This window comes from Lotus japonicus, chromosome 6 (genome assembly GCF_012489685.1).
Source record: "Lotus japonicus ecotype B-129 chromosome 6, LjGifu_v1.2".
Taxonomy (NCBI): Eukaryota; Viridiplantae; Streptophyta; class Magnoliopsida; order Fabales; family Fabaceae; genus Lotus; species Lotus japonicus.
In genome coordinates, this window is record NC_080046.1 from 6,025,475 (window position 1) to 6,045,463 (window position 19,989).

The following is a 19,989-nucleotide window of genomic DNA, read 5'->3' on the forward strand; positions in this document are numbered from 1 at the left end:
ATACAGGGTAGAACAATCCTTATCCTTTAGCTAGTTTTTGAGATTGGGCCAGACCCAAGTGCTTAAGAGCTAGTACCATTTTTTTTTCATGTAACATTGTTTCCACATTCTTAGTTTATTGAACCTAAAAAGGCATTAAATTTCTTTGACTATCCTTTTTTTTGTTATTGAATATTATTTTTGCTAGACTGTGGCAAACATATGGTTTCATTTCAGTGCTACGGTTATTTTCATCTTTTCTCTGGTAGTGATAAACTTATGTAAAAATTTAAGGTTCTAGATGAGTGTCTTCGGGCTGTGTCTGGATTTCAAGGAACAGAAGATCTTTCAGATGATAAATTGGTGGATATTCCTTTTGCATCTGATTTCATTAGGATGAAGAAAGTGTCATCTGCTCCATCTTATGAACTAGAGTACAGAGAGGACGATGTAATTAACTCTGAAGAATGTAAATCTGGAATTCAACAATGGTGTGAGGCAATCGAGAAGCACATGCCTCTTATATTATGTCACTCTTCTGCATTGGTATGATTTTTCATTTCCTTAAATATTGCCTCATGTTATAACGCTTGATTCAAGAACACATTTGTTAACTTGCGTAGCTATTTTTGTTGAGATGTCTTGTATCTATTTGTTTTTAACACTGGTTTTGTCAAAAAAGAATATATATTCTTTGGTGTTTTTTGATTATTTAAAACTGGAAAATAAAATAAAACTGAATCTATTATTAAAATAGAAACCCAAAGAAGGAAAACCTTGGTCGGTTGCATGCTTTGTTCTTAATATAAGCAGATTATTGATATGCCAAGTAATGATCTGGCTGATCAAGTCTTAATTTGTCTAGATGATTGATGTCTGGTCAGCATGCACATGAAACCGTGAGAAATTAAGAGTACTTAAAAGTTAATGCGTGGGCTTGAAGGTAATTTTTTTAGGGGGTGACAATGGGCATAAGGTTTGTTCTGCAAACATAAATGATTAGGCTCTATTTTTAAATGTAAAGAAAGGATTACGACTATGCACATGCTTAAGCGCCTCTCAATTCCCTGTTGAATACACTTTCGACTATATCTTATCTTTCTTTTTCTTCAATTTTTTCTTTTGCAAATCTATTGTAGAAATTATAATACTGAATGCAGAACTAATTTCTATCTGTCCCTTTTGTTTCCCTTGAAGGTGAGAGCTGCATCAGTTACATGTTTTGCGGGCATGACTTCTTCAGTGTTCATTGCTTTCACTAAGCAAAAGCAGGACTTCATTTTGTCTTCTTTAGTAAGTATGAGTCAATGCATGCTCAATGCCGTGTATTCTGCTGAATAAACTAATATTCTTTTTGTCAACCATTTTGTAGGTCCATGCTGCTGTGCATGATAATGTGCCATCAGTGAGGTCTGCTGCGTGTCGAGCCATTGGTATCGTTTCATGTTTTCCACAAGTGTGTCAGAGGTTATAGTTAAACTTGTAGTAGTGTCAATACTCAATATTATGATGATAAAATTTTAAATCTTTTGTATCAGATTATTCAATAGCAAAACTAAAAAGTTCAATAATCTCTGTAGTGCAGAGGTACTAGACAAGTTTATCAATGCTGTTGAGATAAACACTCGAGATGCCCTATCCTCGGTATGATCTACTTAAAATTTAAATTCCATTCTTTGTCATAGACACTTTTTTACTTGAGCAGGAATTCAGAGATTTTCTTTATGTCAGGTGAGGATAACAGCTTCTTGGGCATTGGCAAATATATGTGATGCTATTTGTCACTTTGTTGGAATTCTTCCTTTCAAACATACCAGTGAGTTTAATTTAATGTTCTGATTGAATAGTCAGCCATAAGGTGTCAATACTATATGTTGAGACTGAAAAACACAATATTGGAATGAAACTGAAACTTATGATTGTTGTAAGGATGAAAGAGTGGAAAACAGGAATACAAAAGACACGCAGAAAGGTGTAATTAGGTTGCTTGTTGAACAGCTTGGTAAAAGGAATAGCAAAACTGATAGAACTACTTGGTTTCCTATTTATAAGATACATAGAAGTGAGAAAAGCATGATCCCAAAACTTGTAAGGGAGAGAAGCATGGGCAAGAAGAGTAAGACCATCAACCACATGGCACATGCATATGCTTTCCGTTCCATCACACCATACTGATGATGAGTGTGTGTACATATTAAACGTTGAACAACACCAAGATCCTTTAAAAAAAATTAGTGGCCTAAACTCTCCTCCCCAATGAGTTTGAAGAGTCTTAATTTTGACTCCAAATTGTGTTTCAACCAATGCTTTAAACTTTTGAAAAACAGTAAAAGTCTCAGATTTTGATTTGAGGAGATGCAGCCAAGTATAACAAGTATAGGCATCTACAAATGAGACATAATAGTAAAAACCATTAGTGGAAGCTATGCGTGCAGGTCCCACAAGTCACTAAAAACAAGTTCCAACGGAGAAGTAAAAGTGGTTGTTGAGGACTAAGAAGGTAATCTATGGGACTTACCAATAAAACAGGCAGAAAAAAATCAACAACACCTTTATTTAGAGCGGGTATATTACAAGTTTGGGAGCATGAAGATTAGGATGTCCTAACCTTGAATGCCAAACAGAAAAAGTAGTAACTTGTGTACAAGCATTATTAACCTGAAAAGTAGAAACAGGGGAAAGAGACTGTAGTGAATTAATCAACAGATTAGAGAACCTGTAGGAGACCATCTGAGCCTAATGTTCCATGCAACAGCACCTCATTGGTTGCCAGGGATTTAATAACCCAAAAGGATGGGTGAAATTCAGAGAAAACCTGATAGCACGGAGGAATAATTGGATTGATAGCAAAGTGATGAAGCTTTTGTCCGAGGAGAATTTCTTCAACCTGTTGCCGCCATGGAAGTAAGTTCTTCTCATCGAGCTTAATGGAGATCGAATGAGAAAGAGATGAAGAGTTCAACGGTGCAGTGGGTTTCACCCGTGACGGAGAAGGTTTCTCATGCGACTTCTCCGGCAGCGATGGAGTGGAAGAGCTCGGGGAAGTCATGGTGTCATGATACCATGTTTGGAAACAGAGAAAAAACAGGGATTGAAAATATTCTGAATGAAGTTCATTTCATTGAATTAATAAGAGTACAAGTGAATACTCTTATATAGTGTTTACAACTGAACTAAGTCAGAAATGATATTAGAGTACACTATGTAACGTGTAAGAGAAGCTACTGTTAGTTAGCTTGCTGACTGTGTATACAGTCAGCTATAGTGTTAGTTATGATTAGCTGTCATAGTTAGTTATGCTGAGCTGTCATAACAGCTGTCATAACAGAATCAGTTAGGATTGTTAGCTTGATCAACAAGCTAAGTGCTCTTCTATAAATATTGATGTAATCTCTTGTATCTGTAGCTTTTACCAATCAATGTTAATCAGTTTTCTCATTTACAGTTTTCAACAAATGAATCTTAAAAAGAATCTAACAGAATTCCATCTAAGATTACAATACTCTTAACTCGAGCTGTTACAGAAAGCTAATTGTAGTTAGCTAACTAACAACTGGATTACAATATACTGAGCGATTTTCTCAATATTCACCTTAAGAGTTAGCTTTTAAGGTTGAGTTAGGCCTAGCCTTATTCTGACATTGTGCCACCTGTAGTAATCTAAAAGTCAACCACCAGCTAGTAGATTTACTAGTGCAATAAATCTGCTGAATTCCTAGGGCAATCTACTTGTGTCGAGCTAGTTTCGTAGGTTGGGTTAGGCCTAGTCTGAAATCAAGATGGTATTGGAGTCTTTCCTAGATCTGATATCGAGTATTAGAGTATATGATAACTCTCAGTTATATCTGTTATAAAAATACATATGTCACTATTAGTTATAACACAAGCTTATTGAGCTTACTAATAGCTACACACATGTATTATTATAACAGATAACAGAGAGTTATCATATACTCTAATATCGAGCTACCGTTTTCTGTTCAAAATTCAATTTTGACCTGCTGGTTTGCAATGCAATCTACCTTGCTTAGCAGCTTTCCAAATGCAATTAAAAAATCAGTCCTATAATTTCCGTGCCCCAGATGTTCTTCAATCCTTGGTGTGAGGGAATGTTTTGAGATCCCACACCTGCTAGAGATTTGGCCAATGTAAAGCTTAGATAATCCTTACCTTGTGAGCTAGCTTTTGAGGTTATGTCAGCCCGAGTTCAACATTATATCCTTATTTGATTAACATTTTACCTATTTGTTTAGTATTAGGGGTCTACCATTAATATAAGGGAGGTGAGTGCTTTGTCTCGTTTGTAAGATCACACGCAATATATTATCTAAATACAATTTTATTCTATGTCTTCCTTTTTGCTCTGTTTATACCTTGAATATATTATACGTGTCATGAATACAGGGATCATTTCTTTGGAAATCAATTTATTTTATTTGTTTCCTTTGTTTTTAATATTTGTTCCAGGTTCAAACTGCAATCCCCAACTGATTTTATCATTAAGTGAATGTGCTTTGCATCTTACAGAGGATGGAGACAAGGTAGGTTTGATTTATGTTCTATATTTCCTTTGGTTGAAGTTTCATGTTGAGTTGCTATTTCACCTATGGTGAACATAGGATTATTACTTTATTAGATAAATCTTATATTGATTATTTGTGTTGTTTTTTTAGAGTTTAGTCTAGAAGGTATAGAAAGTTCAAATATAAATATAAAGAATAAAATTTGGTTGAGAATATATTGGGCTTGATCTTTCTGAAGACAAAGCACTTCCCTTATTTTTACTAATGGTAGATGTCTAATTCTAGTAAAATTGTGAAATCATAATCCTAATTAAATAAGGAAAATAATCAATATAAAGAATAAAATAAAGAAACCAATCCAAAATAATAATATAAATTACTCTCATAATGAAGATATATTTTTATATTCCAACACTCCCTGAAGCTTATGTTACTTTAATCTTGTTACAAATGTATCCCATTGGGGGAGGGGGGGATCTAGGACAATTGGACGGCCAAGCTTGTTCTCTAAATCTGCCTCAGGACTAGTTGATTTAACAAACAAATGTAGACAGTGAACTAGGGAGAAATATGAACAGTACACCCAAATACAAAGTAGGCTGAAACAATAGCAAACCAGTAGCAACCTCAAAGATGTACTAAAACAAATAAAGTATTGCAGCTTGATGAAATAAAGATGGGAAATAGAGAAGACAAAGCTCCCAAAAAAACCATAAAAGTCATCCAATCTAGGCTAAAGAAGGGTAGAAACTAGCAACCACCAGACCAAACAAGGTCTGAAGAGAAAAGGAGTCACTGACGGCTATCATTGTCTCACAACAAATTGTGGCTGCCAAACTGGATGTCACAACCAACGGATCCAAAAACTAAATTATGCGAGGGCTCGTGGAAGCATATTTGGTTGCGATGCTTGGGGATCGATTGGTTGGTTGCTTCTGATATGGGTGACGGTGTCGCCACTAACTACAAAAAAAGGAAGCCAACACTTATAGCAGCCAAAGTTCCAAAAACAAAAGATGGAAGCGATTGCGCACCAAGGATCGACTAATTAGTGACTTTTGAGACAAGTTAGGATGTCACCTTTTGACTCCTAACGACTATAGTGAGTGGGATAGTGTTGATTCCTTGTTGAGGAGAGAATGATATTTGTATAACAAAGTTTATAAGGTAGTGGTAGAATAGGTCATACGGGATAATAACGTGCTGATAAAATGATGATATTACAGGGTTTAGTCTTTTAAAGTTCAAAAAGGAATATAGAGAATAAAATTGGATTGATATAATATATTGGGTACAATCTTTCAGAGACAAAAAACTTACCCTTTGTTAGAAATTTAGTATAAAATCATTCAGAGTCCTTTACCCAAAGCTTAAGCTTTTGGGGTAATTGGTTCTGGACATGGTATCAAAGCCTCTATGACTAAGTGGTCTAGAGTTCGATCCTTGTGTCCTCCATTATTCTAATTAAAGGATGAATTTCAGCACATGGTAGGTGAGGTTGTGCATTGTCCACGCTTCAAGCCCAATTAGGCTCTGGCGTGAGGGGGCGTGTTAGAAATATAATATAAAACCTTTCAGAGTCCCTTACCCAACAACTTAAGCTTTTGGGATAATCGGTTCTTAACACCCTTATATATAATTCTTAGAATTTGGGTTAGGCCAGACTCTACCCCAAAAGCTAGCTTAAAGGGGAGGATTGTTCTCCTAATTATAAGGATTTATTTGGTCATATCTCTAGTCAATGTGTAACAACCCCCTCACGCCCAAGGCTAGGCGTCTGGAGTGTGGAATTTGCAGGAATTAACATCTGCAGGTGACCCTCATATGGGTGGTCTCCATTAATTTGATCTAGGGTAGGCGAGGTTGTTAAACTTGCAATTTAACTGACGATTTTACGATCCCACGTAGCAAAGACGACTTGAATCGGGTAAAATCTGTCAAACTCGCGAGTTCACTGAGTTCAGCTATTGATAAAATGTGTTGTTTGTAAACCAAAACGGTGACATTCACAAATTAGCCTTAACACCAAAAATATCTCCTTTCCTCCCTGCTTGAACCACGGCTCACAAAAGAAATTGCTGCACCTGCCTCCCTCTAAGAAACACTTATGTCGTGTGCCACCATTGTCAGTTGGTCGGCGAGGACGATTTGCTCTGCTGCTTTTACTGGCTCTTTTTATTATCTCCTGCAATCCAGTGACAGACCCTTCTTCTCTGGTGGGACAATTCCACCGCTTCAGTCCAGATCTGCTGCTGTGTGATGGCTCTCAGCGACCTGCTCTACTGCTGTCTTACAGTTCAAGGAGGATTCTTTTCCCTTTCTTTTCTCTATAACAGTAGTACATATATAGCCCATTTCCACACAACAGTGGGTCTGAAACTCTGAATTTGTTGTGTATTCTTGCATTGTACTCTTGTTCATTCTAAATCTGATATAGATATGTAGTGATCCTAGCATACTGCTGCTACATAAATTATTAATTGATAATTAGAGGCACATTATGATAATTTGTAATTGTACTTTAGGACATAAAGTGTCTAAATTTGAAGGTTAAGAAAAAAATCTACACTTGTGTTTATGAACTCAAAGATGTTGATGGATTGGGAATTTGAATATCATGACTTTATTTACTTCTTTGAAGTTTTAACTTTATCAGAACTTGTGTTAATGTTTTGTCATGAACTTAAGATTTGGATACTTGATTATTTTATGTATGGCTTTAACTTCTTCCTGTATTGTTCAATGATTAGGTTAGTTTTTAATGTTATTAGTGTGTTAATCATTACTATGGTTTTTTAAATATATTTTTTGCATGAGGTTTACCTCGACTCCTCAAGTTTATGTAAACTCTCGAGTATGACAACCTTCAAGATATACTCTAATACCATTTTAGAATTTCGGTTAACCCTACCTCAACTCTACCGCAAAAACTAGCTTAAAGGTGAGGATTAGCCTCTCATTTATTAGGTCTTATTAGGTTATATATCTAAGCAATATGGGATTTCTCAACAATAAGATAGACTACGAATTCTAATCTAACAGGGAAATTATTTAAGACTCCTAAACCTAATTAAATATGGAAATAGATCTATAAATTAGAGAAAAAAAGAAACCCATCATTTTTTTTTTATAAGCAGAAACCCATCATGAAAAATCATCTAAAATCCCTTAAATTACTGTAAAGATATTATAGAGATATTTAAGTTGAAATATTTGGTAATATTATTGATATGAAAAACTGTACAGGGATTCCTCTTCTTATAGAGGGAATTACATAATGTGATTGATCAAAGTCAAAGAAGGAAATCCTTGACTAAAGAGAGAATTAGGGAGAATGAATGAAAATAAGAAACTACCTAAAATAAACTAAGTACAAACAGGAAACAACATAATTATATACAAACAAAAATATAACTGCTAATTAAGAGCATTAAATGCTCTATTTCACAGTCTGTTGACACTCCCCCTCAAGCTGGCCTAAAGATATCCTCCATAGACAGCTTGCTAGTGATGTTGTCAAAGGATTTCTTGGGTAATCCTTTGGTTAGTATTAGAAATTGGGAGGCCTATACTCAACCACAAAAGCTAGCTCAAGAGTTGAGGTTTGCACTACCCTTATAAAGCTTATCTTGGCTCTATCTCTAGCCAATGTGGGACTTCTAACACACCCCCTCACGTCCAGGATTGAACAGACTGGAACGTGGGATCAACAACGGGTGGCCCAAATATGGGTGGTTTCCACAACAAATGGATCTAGGATAGGCTCTGATACCATATTAGAAATTGGGAGGCCTATACTCAACCACAAAAGCTAGCTCAAGAGTTGAGGTTTGCACTACCCTTATAAAGCTTATCTTGGCTCTATCTCTAGCCAATGTGGGACTTCTAACAGTTAGGATGTCTGCCGATTGCTCTGCAGTGGGAACATATGTAATACAAATCTGCCCACTTTCTATCTTCTCTCTGATGAAGTGTTTATCAACTTCGACATGCTTGGTCCTATCATGTAGGACCGGGTTGTGTGCAATAGATATTGCAGACTTGTTGTCACAATAAAGCTTTATTGGAGGAGAATTGAAAACCTTTAATTCCTGTAGAAGCTTTTCCACCCATAATGCCTCACAAATTCCATGAGCAACTGCTCTAAATTCAGCTTCTGCACTACTCCTTGCTACAACGGTTTGTTTTTTACTTCTCCAACTAACCAAGTTTCCTCCAACAAAGGTGCAATAGCCTGATGTTGATCTTCGGTCTGTCACACTCCCTGCCCAGTCTGCATCAGTGTAGGCTTCTACCTGAAGGTGCCCACGGTTTTTATAAAGAAGCCCCTTCCCAGGTGATCCCTTCAAGTATCTTAAGATTCTAAAAACTGCCTCCAAGTGTTCATGACCTGGTGCATGCATAAACTGGCTTACCATGCTTACAGCAAAGGCAATGTCTGGACGGGTGTGAGATAAGTATATTAGCCTTCCCACTAGTCGCTGATACCTTCCTTTGTCCACCATATTTTCTGTTTCAGCTGGTTGCAGCTTTAAGTTGGGCTCCATGGGTGTTTCTACAGCTTTGCATCCAAGTAATCCTGTTTCTTTTAAAAGATCCAGAATATACTTTCGCTGGTTCATAAAGATACCTTCCTTTGATCTTGCAAACTCAATTCCAAGGAAGTATTTCAATGGGCCAAGTTCCTTGATTTCAAAAACTTTAGCAAGTTTCTCCCTCAGATTTTTGAGTTCCAAGCTATCATCACCTGTCAGAATAATATCATCAACATATACAATCAAGATAGCAACCTTATTATCTGCTGAATGTTTATAGAACAATGTGTGATCAGCTTGGCTTTGGATATATCCAAGCCCTTTTACCACTGTTCCAAACCTCTCAAACCATGCTCTTGGAGATTGCTTCAGCCCATATAATGACTTCTTTAGTCTACACACCTTATTTCTTCCAAGTTCTTCTTCAAATCCGGGGGGAAGACTCATAAACACTTCTTCCTCTAACTCCCCATTCAGGAAAGCATTCTTTACATCCAATTGATGTAAAGGCCAGTTGTAACTTGCAGCAAGGGATATAAGAATCCGAACAGAGTTAAGTTTAGCAACTGGAGCAAACGTCTCTTGATAGTCTACTCCATAAGTTTGAGTGAACCCTTTTGCCACCAATCTCGCCTTGTACCTCTCTACACTTCCATCGGCCTTGCACTTAATGGTAAATACCCACTTACAACCCACCTGTTTTTTGTCACGTGGCAGGTCTGTTATTTCCCAAGTTTCATTCTTTTTCAGTGCACTCAACTCTTCTAAGACTGCTAAATTCCAATTGGGATCATCTAGTGCTTCCTCAATGTTTCTAGGCACAAACAGATCTGTTATTTTAGAGGTAAAAGCTTTGTGATTCGGTGAAAGATTTTGGTAGGAAACATATTGGGAAATGGGATGGTTTGTGCTAGATTTTTCTGATTTTTGGGTGCAGGTTCTGGTTCCTTTTCTAATAGCTATGGGTAATTCAATAGTAGAAGTGAAAATGTCAGTGTTACCTCGAATTTCTTGTGGTATTCTTACTTGGCCTTCTTCCGGGATTTCTGGTTGGCTTGGTGCAGAGATGATGGATTGGTCTTTGGTCCTTTTAGGATACTTCCGAGTATAAACATGGAACTCCTTTTTTGACTGTGGTATTTCTTTCTCTGTTTGGGCTCCACCTAAGTCTGGCATAAGATTTTCTTTAGAAATTTCAGAACTTGTTTCCACATGTTCTTCCTTGTTGCATTCATCAATAAAATTTGTATTCTCTGTGTCTACAATAGGAATGGGCAGCGGTTCATGCAAAAAATTGTCTTCACTCACATTATTATTCTCCCCCTGAAGGGAATTTTTTTGAAAAAAAGGTTGATGTTCAAGAAAGGTAACATCCATGCTAACACAAAGCTTCTTTGTGATAGGATTAAAGACTCTATCCTTTTTGGTTTGGAGAATAACCAACAAAAATGCATTTTTCTGCCCTTGGGTCTAGTTTGGACCGAGATGTGGAAGGTTTATGCATAAAAACTGTACAACCAAACACCTTTAAAGGCATATCAGTATGTAATCGACATGCTGGAAAAATGGTTTTGAAATTTTCCAAAGGTGTGCGATAATTCAACACACGAGTGGGCATTCTATTTATAAGATAGGCTGCTGTTAGGACAGCATCTCCCCACAAATACTTTGGAACATTACTCTCAAACATAATGGCACGAGCTACTTCAAGGAGATGTTTATTTTTTCTTTCAGCGGTGCCATTTTGTTGAGGAGTATTTGGACATGTCGATTGATGCTGAATGCCTTTATTTTTCAGAAACTCATTGAGATTTTGATTGAAGTACTCAGTTCCATTATCACTCCTCAAAATGGAGATCTTTGTATCAAATTGAGTTTCTACCATTTGTGAAAAACTTTTAAATATATTAGGAACTTCAGATTTTTCATGCATAAGGTAGACCCAACACAACCGGGTGTGATCATCTATGAAGGTTACAAACCACCTTTTTCCAAATTGAGTTGTAATTTTTGAAGGCCCCCAAACATCACTATGGATTAAGTAAAAAGGTCTAGATGCATGATAAGGTTGAGAATAATAAGGAGCTCTTTGATTTTTTGCAAGAACACAACTTTCACATTCAAGAGAAGAACAATTAACATTTTTGAATAAATCTGGAAACAAATGCCTAAGATATTGAAAATTCGGGTGCCCTAGTCTGTTATGCCAGAGCATTATTTGGTCCCTAACAGAGGTGCAACTCATACCACAAAGACCCTGAGCTGCTTTATTTCTGAAAGTATCCTCAAAGTAGTAAAGTCCATCCTTCATCTTAGCACTGCCAATCATCTTCCCCGAAATCCGGTCCTGAAAAACACAATGAGTGTCAAAGAATGTCACACTGCAATTGGAATCTTTGCAGATTTTGCTAATAGAAAGAAGGTTGCAAGATAGTTTGGGCACATGTAAAACTTTTCCTAAGTCAATGTTATTGGATAAGGTAATCTTCCCCTTCCCTGCAATTGCGGAAAAAGAACCATCTGCAATTCTAATTTTTCCATTTCCAGAACAAGGAGAATAGGTTTTAAATAAAGGAGAAAGGCTAGTCATATGATCTGAAGCACCTGAATCAATGATCCATGGTGCATGAATATTTGAGGTGCAATTAAGGGAGCTAGGGGTAGAAAAATTACCTGTTTGTGCCACAGACCCACTAGGAGTACCAGATAAAAAATTAGAATTTAACAACCTTTTGAGTTCCTCAACTTGTTCCTTTTTCAAGGAAGTCTTTTCTGCCTCATGAGCTGTAGGGAAAGATTTTTGATTTTTAGGACCTGACTTGCCACCCTTTAGATGTGCTGGCCTCCCAATAATTTTCCAGCAACTTTCCTGAGTATGACCGGGTCTGTTGCAGTGATCACACCAGCGGTTTGAGAAGTTCTTCTGGTTAGTAGAAGTCTTAAGGGCAGCAGTTTCTACAGCAAGAGCATTGGTCTCAGAAGGAGGTGCATCCGTTTTGGTCTTTCCCATCATCACACTTCTGCGAGTTTCCTCTCTTCTAACTTCAGCAAAGACCTCACCCAATGAAGGTAAGGTTGCTCTCCCAATGATTCTGCCACGAACTTCATCTAGCTCTTCATTCAGACCAGCAAGAAACTGAAATATTCTACCTTCTTCCACGGTTTGTCGATGGTGTTTGGCATCCTCTGCAGAGTTCCACTTGTAAGTGTTGAAGAGATCTAGATCCTGCCAAACTCGCTTCAAAGAGTGGAAGTATTTTGTCACGTTATTACCTCCCTGCCGAATTTCTCTGACTTTCAAGGTGAGTTCATAGATCTGAGATTTGTTCTCAAGATCTGAATACATTTCCGTGACACTATCCCATAGCTCTTTGGCTGTGGAATAACACATGTAATTGCTGCTAATGTCCTCCTCCATGGAGTTTACCAGCCATGTCATCACCATGGAGTTTTCAGCGTCCCAAACAACATATTGTGGATCAGCAATATCTGGCATGGGTTTCTCACCAGTGAGATACCCAAGTTTTCCTCTGCCACGAATATACAACTGGACAGATTGGGACCACCGGAAATAGTTCGACCCATTGAGTCGAAAAGTGGTGATTTGGACAGAATGAGATTCACCGAACAGGACTCGCTGCTCCTGCCTTGGAGGCACAGAATGAGATTCGCCGAACAGGACTCGCTGCTCCTGCCTTGGAGGCTGCGAGACTTTGGGAACCACAATCTCCTCCGTATTCTGATCATCGCTGGCTGAGGAACTGTCAGCCATGGATGCAAATCAGATGCGCAGAGATCTTTGCTCTGATGCCAAGTTGAAATATTTGGTAATATTATTGATATGAAAAACTGTACAGGGATTCCTCTTCTTATAGAGGGAATTACATAATGTGATTGATCAAAGTCAAAGAAGGAAATCCTTGACTAAAGAGAGAATTAGGGAGAATGAATGAAAATAAGAAACTACCTAAAATAAACTAAGTACAAACAGGAAACAACATAATTATATACAAATAAAAATATAACTGCTAATTAAGAGCATTAAATGCTCTATTTCACAGTCTGTTGACAATTTATTAGGGTACACTGTATGAATGTGTACAGAGTTACACTTTAGTAGTTGCTGACTGTACTAACAGTCAGCACTAGGGTTGTTATAATGAGCTGGCAATTCAGTTAGGCTAAGCGGTTATGCTTAGCTGTCAACTGAGTCAGTTAGAGTTTGTTAAGCTTGTTGAACAAGCTATAGAGTTCTATATAAGTTGTAATCAAACACTTGTATCATTAGCTTTTCAATCATCAATGAGAAACACTTTTCACAATTCTGAGTTTCTCTAACAATATTATAATGTCTTTTCATATTCTAACAATTTCATTTATTTGACTACTTATAGTGCAATTGTCCTCTGATTCTTGTGTTCTTTTTTTTGTCCCTCATTATTAGGTTAAATCTAATGCTGTAAGGGCTCTTGGGTATATTTCTAGAATCTTTAAATGTTCAACATCAAGATTTCAAGACATGTCAGTGGACTACCGGGACCATAGGACTGAGGCCAATCTCTGTACTGACAATATAAGATTTCGTCTGCAACATTGGCAATTGGATTATCCAGAAGATTTTTTTAGGCTGGAGAAAATAGTTCAGGCGTTCATTTCGTGCATTGCTACTGGGAATGTGAAGGTACCATAACTAACTTGAAAGGACTGAAATATTTACTAAATTGTGTTGCCTACACTTATTAACACGCGCCAACTCATATCGGTACAAGCAATAAAACAAGAAAGTAGATCTCTCCTAATATTAGTGCAAAATCAAAATGATTTACACAATCAGAAATAAATGAGGAAAAGGATAATAGTATCCAAAGTAACTAAGTAAGTACATCACATTAATTTGATTGTTCAAACTAAGTTTTATTTCTTGTCAACAGGTTCAGTGGAATGTTTGTCATGCTCTAGGGAACCTATTCTTAAATGAAACATTAAGGCTGCAAGACATGGACTGGTATGTTATAGTTAAGCGCATGCTTCTTGTTAGCAAGAGTGTAAATGGGCTAATTATACACTGTATAATATTAGGCAATAACAGTAATTATAATTTGTTGTATTTATTGTTATTAGTCTATGTAAAATATCTTACATTTAATGCATCAGTCTAATATTATTCTTATTAGACACTAAGGCTGCAAGACATGGACTGGCGAAGTGCTTACACTCTGTCTATCTAGGGCTGGACACAGCATTTTCTAATAATATAGTCTGTTAGAAATAAAATATAAACCCATTCATGTGTCTTCTTGAATTTCTTGCCTTGTTTATTTTTTGGCTCTCTTCAATAAGATATCTCATTCATATTTTATTTATCCAATATTAGAATTTTAGTTATATGCATACATAACCATAAAACCTTAAGCTTAAGGCAATAGGTCTGTGTCTCCTTTATTATACATACACTTCTACACTTGCTAATCTATACAATGTGGGACTTCTTTGAGTCACCACTTCTTATTCTCTAAAATCCAAAATTTAGAAAGTAAACCACAGAATAATGTTTGAAATTGCATGTTTACAGGGCTCCAGCAGTTTTTGGTATTCTTCTGCAACTATTACGTGATTCATCGAATTTTAAAATCAGGATACAAGCTGCAGCAGCCTTAGCTGTGCCCGTATCTGTGCAAGGTAATATCATTATATCATCAATTTCAATTAGTCATGTTTTATATTTTTCTGGTTTCACATAAGAAATGTCGAATATATATACTTAAGTTGCATAATTACTGTTGTCTCTGTGTTTTAAAGTATAACAATTAGAGCAGTTTTCTTATCTAAAATAAATGTACAGCTAGTAAATAAATATATACAAGGAAAGGAAAAGATTAGGGAAATAAAGAAATAGGGAATGTTTAAACTAGCCGTCAAGCTTGTGCATATATATGATATGCATCAAGAGTTTAAAGTATTATGACTTAAAGGAATATTATTTTCTAACGTTGTAACTTTACAACTTGGTGGTACTGGCTAGTAGAGTTTTTCTGCGGCGGCTGCCAAACCAAATTTGTGATAGCGAGAGATGGTTTCTGGTTGCTTGAATGAGACATGGTGTTAGTAAACTAGCCATTAAGAGAGATTACTGTAGGAAGAATTAGAGTGGTAACAAGAAGTTAAATCCACAGGGAATCAGTAATAACTAGTAAGTATCCCGAGCATTGCACAGGTATTTTAATTTTTGAAATATGAAATTGAATTAAAATATATAAATAATTGATATATTTTTGGAAATTTTAAAAAATAATCGTATTGATGGAGATTTAATTTAATGGTCATGTATAAATACCTCAATTTATTCAATGTTAATTATGGAGAAATATATATTAAATTGAATAATTATTTTAATATAGAAATAGTATTAATAATTTTGATTGATTGAATAAACTTCTATGTTGATTAAAACTTAAAAAATTAGTGATATGCTGTGATTGATTATCACTTACATTATCACTTTCATTTATAATGTAAGTTTATGCCACTTGACTTCATGAAAAAACAGTTGATGATGTGCCTTAATGAGATTCAACATTGTGTTCTGAGATTGAATATATAGAGGATGGATACGTGGTGGATTATTTTAGATTATTAATTTTTGAGATTGTTTAGGTGAAAATTATAAATCTGTATTTCCATAATTGTATTTAACTATTTATATTATCACCATCAGCAATATATATTACTATAATATTAAAATTGTATTTAACTATTTATATTATAACCATCAGCAAGAGAAGAAAAATAACTAAAAATATGAAATACATTTGTAAGACAAGTTTCAACCATTCAAGTTAACATTTTAAATTTTAAAAGTCAAAAAACAAAACACCTATATATTAAAATATTTTATCAGATCAATTTATTATTTTTTATATTTGTGCTTTTATTTGTGAAACTAACCTTTGGGGCACTTGATTTTTTAAAGTAAATATAAATTAATGTAAACATTGTTATTGTTGTTCATGACAAAGGTCTCTGTAAAAAAAAAAAATTAGAATGTTACTGTTTAATTAAAAATGCATATTTTATATATTTAATTCCTTGTTACCAACGGCAAAAACATTTCTTAATACGCCCATCAATTTAAAACAGATAATGAAACAAAATTCTCGCAGTGATATACTAGAAGGCAGATTTGTTGAAATGGATAACCAAAGGAAATTGAAAGATAGCCTATCACATAGGCACAATGGAGTGCTCATTTATTATTCGACAATATAGTATGAAAAACCAGCAAACGGGATATACGTGAAAGACACCATTTAACGAAATTGGATACAGAAGATGGAATTTAAATAAAAGAGTGATGTGGCTAATTTTGTGGGAGTGTGTTCAAATTGAGTGCTTCACTCTTCAGAGTGAGTACTCAAATTCGTGGTTATTGAATCGAGATTCAGATCGTGAATCGGAAGACCTATTTTCCAAATTGTGAATTGAATCTTTTTATGTATCATAAAATACATGATACTTTAAGATCAAGTTATAATTTGAACTATAAGCTAATATATCTTTAGAATAAACCTTTAAATAATACAGATCTAAGATATTTGTACTGAAAAGACTGTAATATAACATAATCTATTGAGCATTTCCCCTGCTTTTGCTCAAATTGAACGCTTCTAACTACTTTTCCTTGATGCAAAGAATTTTCAATTCGAAGCTTTATTTGAATATAAATTGTTCTCTCATGCTTTAGCAGATTATGGTCGATCCTTCTCAGACATTGTGCAATCTGTAGAGCATGTAATGGAGAATATAGATCAGGACCCAATATCAGGGCCGTCAAATTTCAAGTATAGGGTTTCATTACAAAAGCAGGTCTTGCTCATATTCATAAATTCGTATTGTTTCATTATAAAAGAATGCTTTACTTCAATGTGTAAACGCTATGTCAAGTTAATCATTTTGGAGTGGTCAAATGAAATAGACATGAATGGATGCTTTGATTTACTCTTGATGTAACAGTTCCACACTTTCTGCTTTTTAATCATCATAATCTTTTTAGATTATGGTAGATATTAGTGACCTTAAATTTATTCTTATATAGGAAATGTATCAATTAGTAACTATATAGTCTTGCCTATGCATAATACTCTAATGCAGCTTTGTATCAATTCTATTTCTCAGAAATAATATTCCCTTTAAAAAATAATACTATGATTTTGATTTATTTATTTCGTTTGAATTATGGAATTATGACATTGTTTTGATGGTATGCGTTTTCTATGTTGTTGCTTAACTGAATTGCTCATTATTCTATTGCAGCTTACCTTGACAATGTTACACCTCCTACGCTTTACATCAAGCACAGATGATCAACAGTTGAAAGATTTTCTAGTCAAGGTAAGTCTTTTGTTGTTGATGAATAAGATAGGCAAAACACCAGAAGAGTGCAATGTTTTATCAGTGACTATGGTGTCTGCAAGCAAAACAGTGCAATATTATCTGAGTATGGATAATATAATTCCATCTTGATTAATTTGGACAGCTAAAATATAGTAATAATCAAATAGCTTCATCCCATAAATTGTTTGGGATGTCTTCCTACAGTAGAAGTTGGGGAGTATGATTGCAAGAAATCTTATGAAAAATCCATGTTCAAGGTAACGATCCCAAAAGCCTCAATTTTATAGTCCTTGGCTCTTCTATCTCCATCCGAAATAGTTCATCAGAGCCAGGCCTTGATGAACTTACATCCCATATAGTTTCCCTCTCTCATCTCCCACTCCCACCTATTCTATGAATATATACACACATCATTGCACTATTGAATCCCTGTAGTTTAGGCATTAGATGAACTATTTATCATAGAAATCTAAGCAATATAATTATATTATATGAGGAAATACGGAAACTTATAAATAGGGAAAAGAAGGCAATTTTATTGGTTAGATTTCTACCTCTTGACACTCCTCTTCAAAACTCTTATTCCAAGCATAAGGTTATTACAAGGTTGAATACTCTTATTCCTGGGTATAAATTATTTGCAAGAATAAAATACGTTATAATTCTCTTCATTTAATTCTATGAAAATGGTTGGAAATCTTATATTCCCATGGGAACCAGAGTTATTTTGAATATAACCTCCCCACTTTACTATACTTTATCATTCTTTTTTGAGTTTTTAAATTAAATTAAATTCAAAAGTATTTGTGGGAAATTAAAGTTTTTACCAAACAGATTTATAATTTACCTGGTACAGCATTCCTAGTAATAATATTCCTGAGTATGTTATTCTTGAGAATATTTTTGAATTTTGGAATTAAATAAAAATTTAAAATTTAAAAATATTTGTGGGAATACAAATTTTTTACCAAACAGATTTGTAAATTTTACCCGGGGACAACATTCCTAGTAATAGTATTCCTGAGTATGTTATTCTTGAGAATATGATCAAACCTTGAAAGAAACTCCATATAATTCAAGGATTAGATATTTAGATGAACTATTAATAGCAGAAATCAAAGCAATAAAATCAGATCATTCAAGGAAACCGTGAATACGTAAGCGAGGCGATAAGGAAGTTAGGAATCTTAGCAATATCAACAGTCTTTTCATCCTAATAAAATATTGTGTTACTTTCAAAAAAAAAAAATATTGTGTTGAATTGCTACTAATTTTGCCAATATAGTTGACTTTAACTAAGTCTCTAAGTCTCTCTGGAGGTATCCGATATTTACTTCATGGAAAATTTGGTGGTATTTGATTTAGATTTCCTGCTTTACATGTTAAAGATATATAGTAGCTTTGTACCCTAATTGCATGAAATAATTTTTCTGCTGTTCAAATAATCCTTGATGAAAATTTCCCGTGACTTATTGTTCCTTCTATTTGACATATGTAAAGAAAGCACCGTTTCTTGAAGATTGGTTCAAGGGACTATGCTCATCTGTTGAGAGCACACTTGATGTTCAAGATAAGTCCATTGCAGACCGAAAGAAAGCAATGATATCGAGCGCAATAGGATCATTAATAGAAGTGTGCAAAGAAAAACAACAAGATGCATTCGCTCAAAAGTTTGAAGAATTGAAGAACGGTGTATAAAGGTGCAGTGTAAAAAGACAGTGGTTCATATAATCTGTTTTCAGCCCTACCAATCAATATTTACCATTTTAGCAGGTGGAAATTAAGGGCTCCGGAAGTAAAACGAATGTAGTCTTGGAAATACGTATAGTCCAGTCAAGAGTATTGGGTTAGGTTGCTTTTCTCAACAAGAGGATTGTACTGTCTACATATTCCTAGTTTGTAGAATGGTAACAGATTTCCAGAACATAATGCTGGAATAGTAGTGTATATTTATTGTTCCATTTTTAGCGGTTTGTAATTGTGGATATTAGAATTAATTGGTTATTAACTTATTATTGTGCTAAATTATCTTAGCATTTACACGCTCCAACAATAAAAACAAGGGGTTACCTTCAGCTATATATTCAATTTTTCTAATTTTAAGTATTGTCATACTTCCTCTTAAAAAACAAAAACTATTGTTTTACTTGTGTAATGTTTAGAAAACGAACCGGTTGAGATACTAGTTCAAGGTTCAAAGGTTGAACCCCCGTAATACAATCAACAATAATTAAATAAGATTTTTTAAATATATATATATATATATATATATATATATATATAATGATGCTCTGAAATTGGAAACCCTAGCAGTGCGTTTTGTTAGACTTTTACAGAGACTGAGAGAAAAGTAGGCTGTCTAATATACTTATGTGGTTCATTTCTCTCTCACTTCTTTGTTTTCAAACCTTAAACGCGAACTTCATTTCTCACCTCTCTCACACGTTTGTTTCTGTTGTAGCAAACGATGTGTTTTACTTGAGTTGTTTAACTATTTTACACTGACACCTAATTATAATATGCTACGTAGGACCACATTTTGGAATCAAATACCTTCCTTT

General features: G+C 34.9%; 1 protein-coding gene across 3 annotated transcripts in view; it reads left to right on the plus strand.

Moving 5' to 3' along the window:
• LOC130723121 (uncharacterized) overlaps nt 1-19,534 on the plus strand; it is a 32,105-nt gene extending 12,571 nt beyond the window's left edge. For all 3 annotated transcript variants that reach the window (XM_057574074.1, XM_057574075.1, XM_057574076.1), the window contains exons 17-28: nt 274-525; nt 1,177-1,272; nt 1,352-1,446; nt 1,560-1,623; nt 1,711-1,795; nt 4,447-4,520; nt 13,482-13,718; nt 13,969-14,042; nt 14,610-14,716; nt 16,782-16,900; nt 17,348-17,425; nt 18,929-19,534. In XM_057574074.1, the coding sequence (XP_057430057.1) occupies nt 274-525; nt 1,177-1,272; nt 1,352-1,446; nt 1,560-1,623; nt 1,711-1,795; nt 4,447-4,520; nt 13,482-13,718; nt 13,969-14,042; nt 14,610-14,716; nt 16,782-16,900; nt 17,348-17,425; nt 18,929-19,126 (1,479 nt within the window). In that variant the 3' untranslated portion in view covers nt 19,127-19,534. The remainder of the gene's footprint in view (nt 1-273; nt 526-1,176; nt 1,273-1,351; nt 1,447-1,559; nt 1,624-1,710; nt 1,796-4,446; nt 4,521-13,481; nt 13,719-13,968; nt 14,043-14,609; nt 14,717-16,781; nt 16,901-17,347; nt 17,426-18,928) is intronic.
• Nucleotides 19,535-19,989: the final 455 nt, after the last annotated feature.